This window comes from Aulonocara stuartgranti, assembly GCF_965226115.1.
Source record: "Aulonocara stuartgranti genome assembly, chromosome: 17".
In the NCBI taxonomy this organism is placed as follows: Eukaryota; Metazoa; Chordata; class Actinopteri; order Cichliformes; family Cichlidae; genus Aulonocara; species Aulonocara stuartgranti.
Window position 1 is genome coordinate 5,120,123 of NC_138953.1, and position 15,183 is coordinate 5,135,305.

The 15,183-nt window shown below is 40.9% G+C and overlaps 1 protein-coding gene across 1 annotated transcript; it reads right to left on the bottom strand.

Annotated features, from left to right (window-relative positions):
• Window positions 1-3,312: 3,312 nt before the first annotated feature.
• Window positions 3,313-13,410, bottom strand: LOC309692590 (serine/threonine-protein kinase 38-like; the record flags this gene model as incomplete). The annotated part of the gene is made up of 14 exons (XM_082511238.1): window positions 3,313-7,290; window positions 9,202-9,293; window positions 9,387-9,482; window positions 9,902-10,025; window positions 10,522-10,639; window positions 11,403-11,464; window positions 11,583-11,685; window positions 11,797-11,951; window positions 12,035-12,158; window positions 12,251-12,334; window positions 12,440-12,562; window positions 12,650-12,701; window positions 13,149-13,288; window positions 13,387-13,410. The coding sequence occupies 14 exons, from the start codon at window positions 13,408-13,410 to the stop codon at window positions 7,166-7,168; spliced, it is 1,422 nt and encodes a 473-aa protein (XP_082367364.1). The 3' UTR covers window positions 3,313-7,165.
• Window positions 13,411-15,183: the final 1,773 nt, after the last annotated feature.

Here is a 15,183-nt window from a genome sequence, read left to right on the forward strand (position 1 = left end):
AAGTCTGACACCCATGTAATATTTGATTCCCTTCTGCCCTGCTGCTGGACACGGGGGTTGGGGTATCTGTGGACCAGGCTTATCCCAGCACATCTTATGGATGCTTGATGGGATTGTTTGGGGAGATGTTTTGGGGTGATGTGGAAGCAAACACATCACCCCACCGCTGTCGGGTAGTGTCCTTTCAATGGAGTAGGGGTCTCTGTTGTTCACGTCACCCACCTGTGATCTTAATGCTAGAATATGTGCAAACATTAAGCTAAGGTAGAAAGTTGGCTAAGACTGGGTGAAAATGTCTGTAATTTGGGGGTTTCCTCATATCCTTGTTTTATAAGAATACTTTAAATAAATCTATTTTTGTTTATTTAAACAAAGACAGAGGCAAAGGTGTTAAATATAAAAGTCTAATTATTCTAACACCAAAATTCCCCAAAATTTGAGATAAAAAAAAGATTTCAGTAATTCTTTATCGCAGATATCGACGATCTTTGGCTCTCACCTACATAGTGTAATTCGAGACTTTTGCACGAGACTTTACGTAAGGGGGGAAGGCTGCACGTGCGAGCGAGAAACGTGTTGACCTATATATTATATAACTGGACAGTCACGTGGCGCTTGGCTCGTTAACCCATTTAAAGCCCGTCGGCAGGGAAAGTAGTCCCGTGCACTTTAGACACCCGGAAACATCGCAAGTGGACAGGAAACACCTTAAGACGCCGAGACACACGACATTATACGCGCTTAGGCAGGGATAGTGACGGTTATATGACGTTAAAGTGGAAAGCTATCAAAAATGCACAGCTTCGAAAATGACTTTTTATGGCCCAGTTTGTAATGAGAGGTTCTGTTGGATATCGCTGCAAGCAGGCAGGTGTGCTTTTCAGTTGTTTATTTGTATCGTATTCACTCCTGTCACACATGGAAACCTATATGAGTCCTGGCGGTCTGTTTTCGGCCCTGGATGTGTATGTTTTCGGGGCGCAGTGACTTGTACTCCAGGTTTAATTTATTAATAACAGGCTATTTTGTTGGCTCTGTTGGCTCTTGGCTTGCTATCCTGCTTGTGACCCCCTCTGTGTTATAATCATAAAGACAAAAAAACATCTTTCTCACCATGGTGCCATGTTCCACCAGTAATGTGGTGTGAATTTTACCCTCACGCAGCAGTAAAACAACCTTAATCAGCCCACATGCAGATACACTGCTTCGGTAAGGGCTCTTTAACCTCTAATTCAGGATGTGTTTCCAAGGTTTTGCCATCCTACTTTGCTTATCATGCTTAATAATCAGCATAAATAATTTAAAATACAAATGTCTTAAACTTTAAACTTCAAATTCTATTTATTTAAAAAAAGAAAAAATATAAAGCAGCTACTTAACGGGTAGACAACTATGGATGCACGATAATAACTGGGTTGTGACATGGCAATATCATCCCTGCATCAGGTGCACTTACGAGAACTTACATAACCTAGTTGTTGTGAGCTCTCTGCAGTAACCTGATTTCTTCATGGACACCAGGAACCCGGTTTCTTAATCGGGGTAAGGGATTATAGAAAAACCCGGTTAACACAACTGTGTTTTTGCAGGGAGGAGGAAAAAAAGGTGAATTCTTGGCTTATCTTATTCTAGGCCTGGCTCGTGTTCAGGAGTCAATAGGGAAAGCACTGTGGTGGGATGGCAGGAGAGATCTGCATCACTGGTTGTAAAACATAAAATGTACAGTGAAGCAAATACAAATGTTATTTTTAGTCCCCATACAGTTAAGTAAGCAATAATCATTATGTTTTAAGCTGTTCGTGAATAATATACCTGCAAAATAATCTAAATAGACCAGATTTAGAAAGATTGCTTTTAAATGTGCAATCAAAAAGCTGTTCAATACATCCCTAAAGTTAACTTTAAGGTGGCAAATATCTAAATATCCAAACACATGGCAGCAACTCTGTGCATTTAGGCATGCAGACATGGTCACAACGACCTGCTGAAGTTTAAAGCGAGTATCAGAACGAGGAAAAAGGGGATTATGAACGTGGCGTGGTTGTTGGTGCCAGACGTCTGAGTATTTCAGAAACTGCTGTTCTGCTGGGAATTTTCCCACATAGCCATCTGTAAGGTTTACAGAGAATGGGCTGAAAGAGAGAAAATGTCTAGTGAGCAGCATTTCTCATTGTAAAGTGTCTTCTTGATATCAGAGGTCAGATGAGAATGGCTAGACTGCTTCAAGCTGATAGGAAGGCAATAATAACTCAACCACTCGCTACAACTGAGGTGTGTAGGCGAGCATATTTGAATCTATTGCACATCAAACTGTAAAGCAGATGGGCTTCAGCAGAAGACCACACTGGGTGTCACTCCTCCACCGACAAACTTTGGGTACCTCAGAACCAACTGAGCACAATGCAACACATCAGCAGCTCAGAACATCTCAAAGTGGTTTATTGGTGATAAAAGGGAGCTTACTATACCCTTAAGGTGTCCAGAGTCACCAGATCTAAATCCAATAGAGCACCTTTTGAATATGGTGGAACAGAGTGCCCAGTGAGTGTAAACAGCTATCTATACAGTGTATACAACATGTAGCTTCAGTAGCTAGCTAGCTAAACCACAACATCCATTCATAAGATTTTGATCAGCAGTAAAGCTGCAACAAGAGCTCCCTCTAGTAGCGGCAATAATCATAGCAGGAAGACAATGGATTGACACTGCTTGTGCCTCTATATCAGGGGTAGGCAACTCCAGGCCTCAAGGGCTGGTGTCCTGCAGATTTTAGATGTGTCCTGGATCCAACACAACTTATTTAAATGGTTAAAATACCTCCTCACTATGTCTTGAAGTTCTCCAGAGGCCTGGTAATGAACTATTCATTTGATTCAGGTGTGTTGACCCAGGGTGACATATAAAACCTGCAGGACACCAGCACTTGAGGCCTCAAGTTGCCTACGCCTGCTCTCTATATTATAAGAGTTTGATGGAAATGTCTTTTTGAAGTTCAAGTTTTGAAAGTTCTGATTATCCATTGTGCAGTGACCCGCTCAGTGTTGTAACTTAAAACGATGACCCAGGTCAGCGCTGCAAAAGTTATAGTCCTCGCAGTCACGGACAGTAGCACACCTTATGTTCTTCAAGAGTCATTTTGCAGCCTTCTCCACAGGCGGCACACAGGAAGCCCTGCTGGTTTAGCCTTAGGTGTTTAAATAAACACTAACAATCCATTTTTAATCAATGTGTGATCACACTTTAGTCTGATTAGAGTTCAAGCATTCATTTATCATCCAGTATGACCCCCCCCCCCCAAACATTGAAGAAATCTTAAGACATGAAGTGTTTAATTTTATTATTTTAAGCATTTTATCAACATAAAAACTCAATGATGTGAATGAATATATTAATGAGCATTTCCTCTTCAACTCCACACAGTTGCCTTCAAGTGTCTACAACAATATGTACACATCATTACACAAAATATCGCACGACACAGTATTGGCCTGTGGAGGGTGGTTTGAGAACCTTAATTTGCCTCATCAAAGGGAAAATTTCAAATTATTTGCCAAATCACTCGGAAGCTTTCTTAGTCAATGTTAAATATATTTCTTGAAACATTGGGCAACAATGACGTGTCTGACACCAAGGCTGAGTCGTCTAGGCTGGTTTGGTCCATCAGAAGTAAATTGTCTGGCTTAATGAACGATAAAAGTGAAACATTTCATGAACTCGACCTCGTGAAAAAGCCACAATAATTCTATTCCCTTTAGATAAAGTGACACAGTAATGGATTTCAAGTCAGTATGTATATATAAGAATTGTATGGATACCAATAGAAGATTTACCCTCAGTTTTCATGAAGAAAAAAAAAAATCTATCACAAAACAGAGTTAGGACACTGAACACCAGAAAGTATCTACTTAACAAAAACTGCATTTTTAATCACTCGTGCAGTTGCACACACACTCACAGACTAGCTTACCATGAACAACCTCTACTGTTTGGCTGTGAAACAGGAAGCTCTGAATACAGCACTCGGGCGCTGATACCCAGGTTGTGTCAGAGCATTCCAGTGATTAGACAGAACCTTGAATGTGCAGCGGTAGCCATCAGCAAACACAATCCGCTTCTAATGTATGGGTCCTGCTCCTGACCTGTTGTACCCAGGTCTTAGCCCCATCCGTGTCAATTAAAAACAGTCCATAGGGTTGACTGTGTGATATGATGCAGATTGTTTTGGCTTGTGTTTCAAGGGCATCACCAATTTTCATAGGGAGTATTAGCCTCCCTTTATGGACAGGAGTATAGTGTAGTCTGGTGTTTTTCTAGAGGGAGAAGTCTGAAAACTTTACTCTGATGATGTCACAGTGATGTCACCAGACTATGAACTTTAAAAACAGGCGGTACAGAGTTTGGAAGACACAAGCTTTGGGAGATAGAAAAACACCACATCATATGTTGCATTATAGAATATGTCAGGTTTACAGTATATCCTGGCATCAAGTTTAATACCCCTTTACATTTGAGGTCAAACAACATTTAAAAAAAAAAAAAAAAAAAAAAATCATTTTTTCAGTATACTGAACATTCCCAATGAATCCAATTCATCAGCATTTTAATGAAAAACAAGGAAATAATAAATAACAGAAAAAATATTCACGCATCTGCCCTCAAAATCCTTCATTAGTCATCATATGTGTCATCACATTTTCAGCAGGACTAGCTTGAAGGGGAAGGGGAAAAATATAAATGAAATCAATCAGTTGTAGATGCACTGTCTCCGTCATCCCTCAGAAATAAGGAACACTTTCAGTTTCATAAAGGATTCATTCCTGTGATGGCTACGGCTGAACTGCGGTAAAGTCCTCAGTAGATTTCCCTTCCCTGCGGGTGAACCTATAGATATCCTAATTGAGAAACATCAATCTCCCGCACATTCATTTTCTCACATGTGTACAAATAGAAATGGCAATTTATTCCATAACCAAGTTTAGCTCTCCTGGAACCCTTTTTTTCCCCTTCTTTGCAGGTAGTTTTAAGTTAAGTGCAGCAAGCGACAGCTACATGTGAATTTGTGAGGGTCAGAGTTCTTTGGTAAGCATTTTTTAGCACTGTGCCTTGTCCCAACTCTGAGCACACATGAAGCTTAAATGTCTTGTTGAGAAAGTGAGAAAACAGCCTCAGATCTGCTGTTCATGGTAAAAGGTATCCTTTTCTAGACATTTAAAAAAAAAAAATGCAGGAACTTGAATACACAAAGATCCACTGTGTTAATCTACAACTTTCATCCTTACTTGTCAAACAAAGACAAACTGTTCATTGTGTTTTCCTTGACACATATTTTATGAGTCTCCCGTTTATTACCTAACCTATAAGCCACCTGCTTTTCTGTAGTCCTGTTGTTTCTTACTGCTTTATCACCACAGATATGCCTTATCACTCTGCAGACACATCAAATCGAAACATCAGTGCTTTCGCTTACTCCTTTCCACTTTGAGTCAAAACAGTTGGTTATAATGAATGCCGTCTTATTGGTCTCACCTATATATCTGGTTAAATATTTATCAGCTCTATGAAAAGGCACTTTGCATGTTTTGTCGACCTAAGAAAAAAAGAAGCGATTGGCCCGTGCACTGATCAGAATTTCAAATAAATCAGAGGAAATAACAAGTACTTTAGCACTGATCTGACCAAAACTCAGATCAGAAGGGGCACGCTCAGCAGTTTGTTTGGCAATGCAAATAGGGCAACACGCTGCAGAAACTGATGTCCAGCACAGGGTAAACTGCATTTCATTGTTTCCTGGCAACAAGCTGTTCTTATGCGAGAAAAGCAACTGTGCTGAGACAACGCTGCAGGCTGGGTTCCCCTCGCTGAGCTGCCACAAACTCACACGGTTTCACTAGCACGAGGGTTAGAGGATGGTTCCAGCATGATTTGAGTTTTTTGCTCATTTCTTTTAGATTTTCTATCCTTTTGATGCTACTGATTTTGAACCAGGCTAACAGCTAAATGCTAATAGCTAGATTGTGAATGCAAAGTCACTTTTTATATATAGAGAGAATTTTTTTGTTACACTTTAAGTGTAAAGAATGCTCTACAGTGGTGTTACATGCTAACATCAGAGTGGCAATGCTAAAATGTTTAACGTGTTCACCACAGTGGTTTAGTGTATTAGCATGCTAACATTTGCTAATTAGCATAAGACAGCAAAGCTGAGACTGTGAGAATGCTGCAGCTATCGCTAACTTTAGAGGCCTCTGTCGCATAAACTTTGACCCGATGATGACACTAGACGATGTTACACCTGTCCAATCATTGTTGGACCAACTATACCTTGAGCCAGCAGCACCGTTTAGCTAGCATTATCCAAACTACAACTATCCAAACACATAGCTTGTGCTGTTAACCTAAGCCGTTTTACAGTTTTGATACCAACTGACCTTTAATTGGGATCCATTACAACTTTGTGAGCTAATATTTTAGTTCTAAAAAAACTTTTTTTTTGTTTGACCACTAGACAGTTGGCTCCTATATTCTTCAGTTGGGGTTAACTCTTAATTACACTTTGGAAAGTCAGCAAAAAAAACACTGGAAATCATGCTGGAACTTGATAACAGAGTATTGGATACAATAAGTGAGGGGTTCCTGATTTTACCAATCATCCAGAGTTTGACTACAGTGTATAGAGCTCATTTTCAATATCAGAAATGCAGTTTGCATCTGACTAGCCACCAGTGTAAAAACTTATGTTAAAAAGTTTGAGCAGTCATTTGAATTCAAGCCTTGTTCTCGTGTGTGTATGTATGTATGTATGTATGTATGTATGTATGTATATATAAAATTTAAAAAAAAAACAACTTCTCCAGAAGCAGTATGCCGCTGAACATGCAGATATGCTGATTTAGTGTCCTAGTTAGTGAGCTGGCCTGAGTGCTATGGCTAAAGACGGCACGTGTATACAATATCAACAACCGAGGTAATGCGGTAATGCTCTTTAATTTCCGAGTTCTTGGCTTTCTTGCCGCGGCTGAGCAGACCTAAATAACTTATGATGAAGGTTAAATTTAGACTGAGAGGCTGACAGCGCAGCCTTCAGCACCAGCGGGGCTCCGGGGCCCGACCCTGTGTCCGTAAACGTCTATTTTTCTCCACCACACCGTCCACCCGTTTGAGTGCGTCAAGCCTTCCCTGCCTTCATGTATGTGGGGATGGTCCCTCGCTGAGTCAGGCCCTCAAAGCGTTTGTAGGTGTAGTTGAGGAACACCCAGTCCTTTGATTTGAAGTCTGGCTCCGTTGCATTAGCTGTTTCACAAAGACAAACAACAAAAGCAATTTACCACTTGGGGGCACCACAGACTATGCAATGATATCCCCCCTCATATATTTTAACACATTACAATATAAAATATGACTTATTTAGACTGAGCCCCTCAGTCTGTATCTGAAACAAGCCATTTTAGCTCTTCTTCCTTTTAATCCAGCTGTGTTCTGACTGGTTGCCCTTTGCAAACATAAGGTCTGACCAGCAGGTGGGTGAAGCTGCTGACCATTTTAGAGATATTCACTCTGAATGACATACCTTCAAGCCTAAGCTTTTGGCTCATAAAAACTGTATAAAATATAAATAAAAACAGAATGCAATTATTTGCAAATATAAAAAAACCCACATTTTACTCACATTAGAACATATGAAACATGTAAAATGTTTAAACTGAGATGTTTTAGTGTTTCATGAAAAATATTAACGCATTTTAAATTTGATGGCAGCAACATTACTCAAAATATTTGGGATGGGGCAACAAACATAAATGGCACTGAAAGGAAACAGTTGGAGGAACACTTTGCAAGTAATCAGAGTAAATTGGCTACAGGTCAGTAAAACGGTGAAGACTTTGAATATCTAACTTACAGTACATGATATTACCACAAGATTCAGAGAATCTGGAGAAATGTCTGTGTGCACGGGGCTAACAATCAACAGTGGATGCACATGGCCCGCAGGGAGCTCTGCATTAAAATCAGAAATTACTGTGTCATGGAAATCACTGCACGGGCTCAGGAACACTTCCAGAAATCATCTTCTCTGAACACAGTTCACTATGCCATCCACAAATACAGGTTAAAGCTCTATCTCTCAAAGAAGAAGCTATAGGTGAGCAAGATCCTGGAACTTCTCCCTGAGCCAACACACATTTAAAGTGCAAAGCTGTTGTGGTCAGCCCATTGAAATTTGAAATTGTTTAGAATGAACACCTAGTCCTTTGATCCATGTCCTTTTCCAAACACATGAATGCACTGAGAGGAATGGTTCTGTATTTCCAAACCAGCTCCTACTACACTCTGAGATTTTCATCACCATCAGTGGCAACTAACCATGACTAACCGTGCCCACTCTTCCAACTTCTCAGTAGTATGTCGATTGTAAAACACACGACAATAAAACTGGACTGTCTGTGTATCAACACAAACTCATAAAAAAAAAAAAAAAAAAAAAAAAAAGACTCTGCCTGGTCCTCACTATGTAGATCAGCCCACAAGCTGGTCCTGTTAACACCTCAGTGTGTCCCTGCAGTTCAAAGACTCCTTGTTGTCACCAAGTCTGTGGGGCGGTGGAGTCAACAAGCTACCGAGGTGAGGCCGTGCATGGCTGCTTTGACACTACAGACTGACACGTGCACTGAGATCCACATGGGGATGACATCAATGGCATCAACTATTTAAACTTCTGATTCCAACATCCCAACCAGGACTGTGTCGTTTTCCTAACGAGCAGGATTGACAAACTTAGCCAAGCCAGCACCATCATTGGCCAAAATCTGGAGGCATTTAAGTCAGTGAGGGGACTGAACAAACTGCTCTAATCATGGACAATCCATCACATTCACTCCGTGTTATAGGATCAATAAAGTAAATGTAAAAAATTACTGCATTGTGTCTTTATTTTCGCTTCAGACAGTATCGCAACATTTTTGTAGCTTGGGTGCTTTATGACAGGAAATACAGAAAGGTGGAAGATAGATATAACACAGTTGTTTCTTAGAGCTTACAGAAATGATGAAATGTTAAATTGGACTACAACTTCTGCTTTTGTTGAGAACTGCAATGACTCATCTGTGGTTTGTCATGCGATGTCTGAATCTGATGAAAGGCTAGTTAGTGTTCCTAATCAGGATTTTCCTCTAGCGGCGACAGAAAAGCTTTCGGAAAACAAACCTGGCTGAAGGATGTCCGATTCAGGGAAGTCATCAAAGTTAGAGGTGTCGTCAATACTTTTGATTTCTATGGAGATGGCGGCTGGCCGCTCCCTGTAGAGAATCATCAATAGAAATAAGATGCGTTGCGTTTTTCACTTTCCCGAGGGGACTGCATTCATAAGCAGCAGATATGCTCTTTTGTACCTGATGTGCTCCCAATCCACCGACTCAAAAAACTGGTGGCTCTTGATCTCGTCCACGCTCACAGCTCCGATCCGGTTCTCTGCATCTGTGCAAAACCTAAAACACAGCAGAGGTTTTCTTGGCATAACTTCACCTGCTTCCAAGCTTCACGAGGAAGAGATCTGAAGAGGTTACATCCCCAGTAGTACTTGTAGAATAAGGAACAATGTAACTGCTTAACCCACACATGTTGGCTTGTAGCTTCCATCAGAGTCATCATCACGAGAACCAAAGTTGTTCTTTGTGCTGCAAGTTTGTGTAAGATTTAAATTTTTTTCTGAATATCTAAAACACACAGGCAGGAAAATGACCCCAAAAAAGTGTTGAAGCTTCAATGACAGAAATTTGTTAGCTTCTAATTATCATCACAGTTAGCCAGATCGACTACAGTGAAATGAAGGGAAAGAAAAGCAGCTCAAGCTGCAGTTTCTCCTCTGAGAATAAAGGCTCAGTCTAGCCAAACATACAGTTTATACCTTAATATCAAGTCTTTGGCTCTCTCTGAGATGGGAACTTCAGGTGGGAAGACAAGTGTTTCCTTCCAGTTCATAACCTTCCTGTACGTCTCCTGTGGTGTCTCTGAGCAGAAGGGCGGATAACCTGATAGAGAACCAACAAGTATGTTATAACATCTGTGGCAGAGCAGTTGATATTACTGACTCTTCTGACAGGATAATCCAGCCGAGTTAATGATTTTCTGTCAAGAACCTGTGGGTACTTCAGTTTTTCTTTCATTTACATCCATTTAAAAGCTGCAAAGCATGAAAGAGTCTTTGAAATATTAACCCAACAGTGGCTATTTTTCACAGCAGGAACTTTTTCAAGGAACCAGAAACTTATGAGAATCACTACATTTCCATCACAGGGACCTGGATCTAAATAAAGTTCCAGGGAAATTATTTTTTCTTCCACAAAAAGTCCCTGCTCAGGTTCCAGTACTTTCTGTAAGTTCAGGAAATCCTGCTCACAAAGTTCCATATACTGCATTTTTGCCATTGACAGCAGATAATAACATTGTAAGCTATCAGTTGTATTTGTGTAAATGCAATTCTTCAAATCGTCCTATATTGGTGCCCTCTGTGTGTGTCATGCTTACCGATGAGCATCTCATACATGATCACACCCAGAGACCACCAGTCGCACAGTTTGTTGTACCCCGTCTGCATGAACACTTCAGGAGCGATGTAGTCTGGCGTTCCCACAGTGGAATAAGCCTGAAAGTCACACCAGATGAGAGGTGAAGGTTTTTACCTTGAAACGTAGAAACAATAACATCAAGTTTACTGTAACAGGGAGATGCTTTCTTTATTATTCTGCTGTCTGTAGTACACCTACTCTTTTCTTTGAAAGCTTCTCATTTACAGTCATGTGAAAAAAAATGTTTTCACATCCCTGTGATTCAACAGCCAACTTTAGCTCCAATAAGTTGAAGTACTCATTTTCAGTATGACTTCATCAGTCTCTCACATTGTTGTAGGGGAATTTTGTCTGACTCTTTATAACATTGCTTCAGTTCATTTATGTGCAGCTCTATTTAGATCCCATCACAGCATTTCAATCAGGCTGAGGTCTGGACTTTGACTGAGCCACTGCAACACCTTGATTCTTTTCCTTTGGGATCATCATCCTGTTATATGACCCAGTTAGCTCAAACTTGGACTCCATTCTGGTATACAGAGGAGTTCAAGTCCCACTCATTGACTGCAAGGTGTGCAGGTACTGTGGCTGCACATCACACCTCCTTTAACATTCATGACAGTTAGCGTGTGGTGTTTGTGCTGATATGCTGTGCCTGGTTTTCACCATTCTACAGGCAAACAAGCTGCCAAAACTTCTGCTTTTATAGAATTTTTAATAATAATACAATTTTTGAAAAGTTACTTCTGTCACTGACACAATCAGTCAATTTTCTGACTTCAATTCAGGAGTGCCATTCCTCTCTCCTATAATTTGTCTAGTAAAATGCCAAAATTATACCAGCTGTCTCCGGTTCTTCTTCCAGGTCTCTGCTTTCCTCTTGGAGTTCATATTTTGAAAGGCTGAAAAATAAAGAAAAACAACCATTAAAAAAAAATTACATGAAAAGTTTTGTTTCTAATAGTTTTGCCAGAATTATTGTTATGTTATTTTGTTGAGGATGTCATGTTCGTGACTCACAGAAATCACTGGGCGGGTTGTGCGTCAGGTTCCTGTAAAATTCTGTGCGATGAGCTTTCTTCAGCCCAGTACACAGGCCAAAATCTGACAGTTTCACATGTCCCTGTGAGCAAATGAACATTTAATTAAGGAGTCTGCATCTTACAGATTATGATATCGGAAATCTGGAAACGTCTCTGTGAATCTGCATGTGCTTTTGTGTTTCTGTTCTCACTCTGGAGTCCAGCAGCAGGTTGTCCGGTTTGATGTCTCTGTGGATGAATCCCAGCTGGTGGATGGAGTCAATGGCCAGTACTGTCTCTGCGATGTAGAACTGAGTGGCCTCTTCAGAGAGAGTGTCCTTCTTCATCAGCAGTGTCATCATGTCACCTGGCAAAAAGGTCAGACCTTTTAGATCTGAGATCCTAACATCAGGTGACCTGAGATGGTCTGTGGATTTTGCCAGTACTAACCTCCAGGCAGGAACTCCATAATGAGGTAGAGGTTTCTCTTGTCCTGGAAGCTGTAGAACATCTTGACCACCCAGGCACCATCTGCCTCAACCAGAATATCCCTCTCTGCCCGGATGTGAGCGACCTACGGGGAGAGCGCAGATACAGGATCCTGAATGCAGCAGAACAAGTATGGCTTATTATCCTGGAGAACTGTGACGCAGGCAAACGCATTACCTGTTCTTTCTCCAGCATGTCTGCTTTCCTCAAAATCTTCATGGCATAAATGTGGCCTGTGTCTTTCTTCTGTACCAAACGCACCTGAGGGACACAGCATCAGTCAAAATCACAAAGAGACACCTTTTTGATTACAGTCCCACAATCCTGGAGGCTCGAGTTTTGTTTTAGTTTTTTGTTTAAATGTACCTCTCCAAAAGCACCTCGTCCAATGACCTTTAGGGACTCAAAGTCATCCAAACCGAGTCGTGTCCTCTTCAGTCGTAAAAACTCTGTCTCCTTTCGGGCATGCTGAGAGCGCCGCATTACTTTCTGTAAAGAAAACAGATTTGTGAATAAGTCTAAGAACGAAAAGAGAAAAGTAGGAATTATGTAACTAAAGTACAAAGCGTACTGTACCTCCTCATCTGGTAAACCTTCCTCTTCCATGGCCTTCTCCAGTTTTTTCTGCCTATGAATAAAAACAATAGATTCCTTTAAAAAAAAAAAAATGCAAATAACACACAAGCTTCCTCATGATACACAAATTAGAGCAGAGAGGAAAAATGAAAAAAGGGGGGAAAAAACAAAACAAAAACAGGAAGAGATTCGATGACCTCGGACGTGTCAAATCTTGAAAATGAATCCCCCCCTGTTTATGGAGGGGTGTAAACAGGGACCCAGCCTTCTTTTACAGGAGCCACTGAACTGTGACGCCTGGACAAAAGATCGACTCTCAGGTAACGTGAGAACAGAAGCGGTCAGATTCCCTGTGTTGTGTTCACACCTAGGATGAAACGTGTCTGCATTGTTAGCTTTTCCAGTGGTTAGTCGGAGGGACACTTGATGCGTGCATAACCTAAGCATTTAACTGGTATGATGCTCAGTTAGTAAAGGAATAAAAAGTTCTATGCAGTACCTCATCTCACGCTCTTCGTGCTGGGTGAGCAGAGTGCTGTAGAAATTTTCCAGTGTCAGCTTGGCCACTGTCACCCTCTCTCGGGTGTGGTTGCTCATGGGAAGGGCAGCTGCAGTCCCTCCCGTCATGGCCATACTATCCTGCAAGACAACAGAAACAATAAAAGAACAAAGATCAGATTGTCCACATCGGTCCGCTGATGTGCAGGAAGTATCTGTACTATCCACTCCACACTAACGTTTCCAAAGATATAGACAGACATGTGCAAACTCCATAATCAGAGCGCCGCGAAAGTTTTCTCCCCACTGCCAGGTAGGAGCTCGACTGACAGCAGGTAACCTCAGGGAAGGTTTAAAATATCACCAGGATACAGGCCACACCCAGAAATTCTTTGTCTGTGTTTTATTTTCCTTTCAATTTTAACATAAATCAATAAACTATAACAGATAACAGAAACAAAGGAGTTCAAAGGAATTTCCTTTGAAACTGTCACTCTGACTGCTTTCTAAACTAATTTTATGCTTCCACACAGTCAAACACAACAATATAATATGCTCCGTTTATTATCTTACGTCTGTTGATTCGGTCCTCTGCTAAAATTTGACCTTGCAAGTCTTCACTCCATGCATTCAGCTTGTGAAGTAACTCTCATAGAAACAGAATATAAGCAGATTATAAAAGCTACACTCTGCCCGTCCTGTTTGCAAACTGTGCTGTATTCTGCGCGGCCATGACAGTGTTTCCACCACAAATACTGCAGCCCTCAGGTAACGACGAGGGCGTGGACACACCTGTATCTGAGGTACGATTACACATACTCTATGAACTGGAAAGGGATTGCACACCACCATGACTGTCACGGCAGACTTACCATAAAAGTACTACACTACATAAATACATGTAGAAGGATGACAGTAACATTATTCCTGGCGTGCCAAGTGTCTGCTTTAGAGCAAACAAAAAAGGTCTAATGTCAAAATAGAGCCAGACCGTTCCATCAGTCAGCCAGTACTTTTAGTTTATTTTTACTATCCACATAAGTGTTATCACATATGCGCCAAAATAAACAGCCCTGCCTGTGCACAGCAGCTCCAACTCACTGGTTTACTACAGCCTCATCCCTGTCTGCAGCACCGCAGCTGACTGGATGATGTTTCTGAGTCAGGTGTTGTCGCCATGATTGGTAACTAAGCAGATTGTTCAATACTGTATTTTAATGTGTAACCAATGGCAGGGTGTATCAAAGAGGCGTTTTCAAAAGGCTGTGCTTTTTTAAAGTAATGGACATGGAAGCTTGTGGCAAATACATGGCCAATACATTTCTTGAATTTAAAGTTTTACACACAAACATGTTCACAAGTGCTCAATGTGCTCCAGATAGTAAACTGGACCCATACTTTTGCAAGCATGTATTGAGCCACTGCAGCCACTGCTGTTGCTCCCTACCAGCAACTACGTGAAACTCACGAAAGTGTTTACAGTCGTTGCCGGGCTAACAGCTGCAGAACCACATGATTCTGTTTGATACAGCCTGTGCCGTTTGTACATGTTAGTGATGCCTCAGGCTGCTTTTTCATATCTAATACTGTGACAGTGAGTATCTACCAAGCTTTCCCAACTCATATCATCTGCTAATATGCTGCCTGTGACAGAGTTACCTTTATGGCATGTTGCTCAAACTTTAAAATTTAAGAATGCAGGAAGGATTTCTCAACATCAAATCTAGTATTGTTTAGCCACTACTTCAAAGAGGATATATTATTTAAACCTCCGAAACTCTGACTCCATACCCATCCACTGGTCTGGATTGGAGTCAGAGAGGTTTAAATAACACATAAATAACATATATTCATATAAAATGTGAAGGTGGACATAAGTTTTGTACGTTTAACTGTATTTTTTAGTTTTACAGCTTTTCCTGCTGATAAAGACCTCTCCCATGGCCATTCATACTACACCAGAGTAATTAAGTAATAGACAAAAAAAAGTTTTTCATTATAGAAACTGGGAAACACTATTTAAATTTTACTTCTTT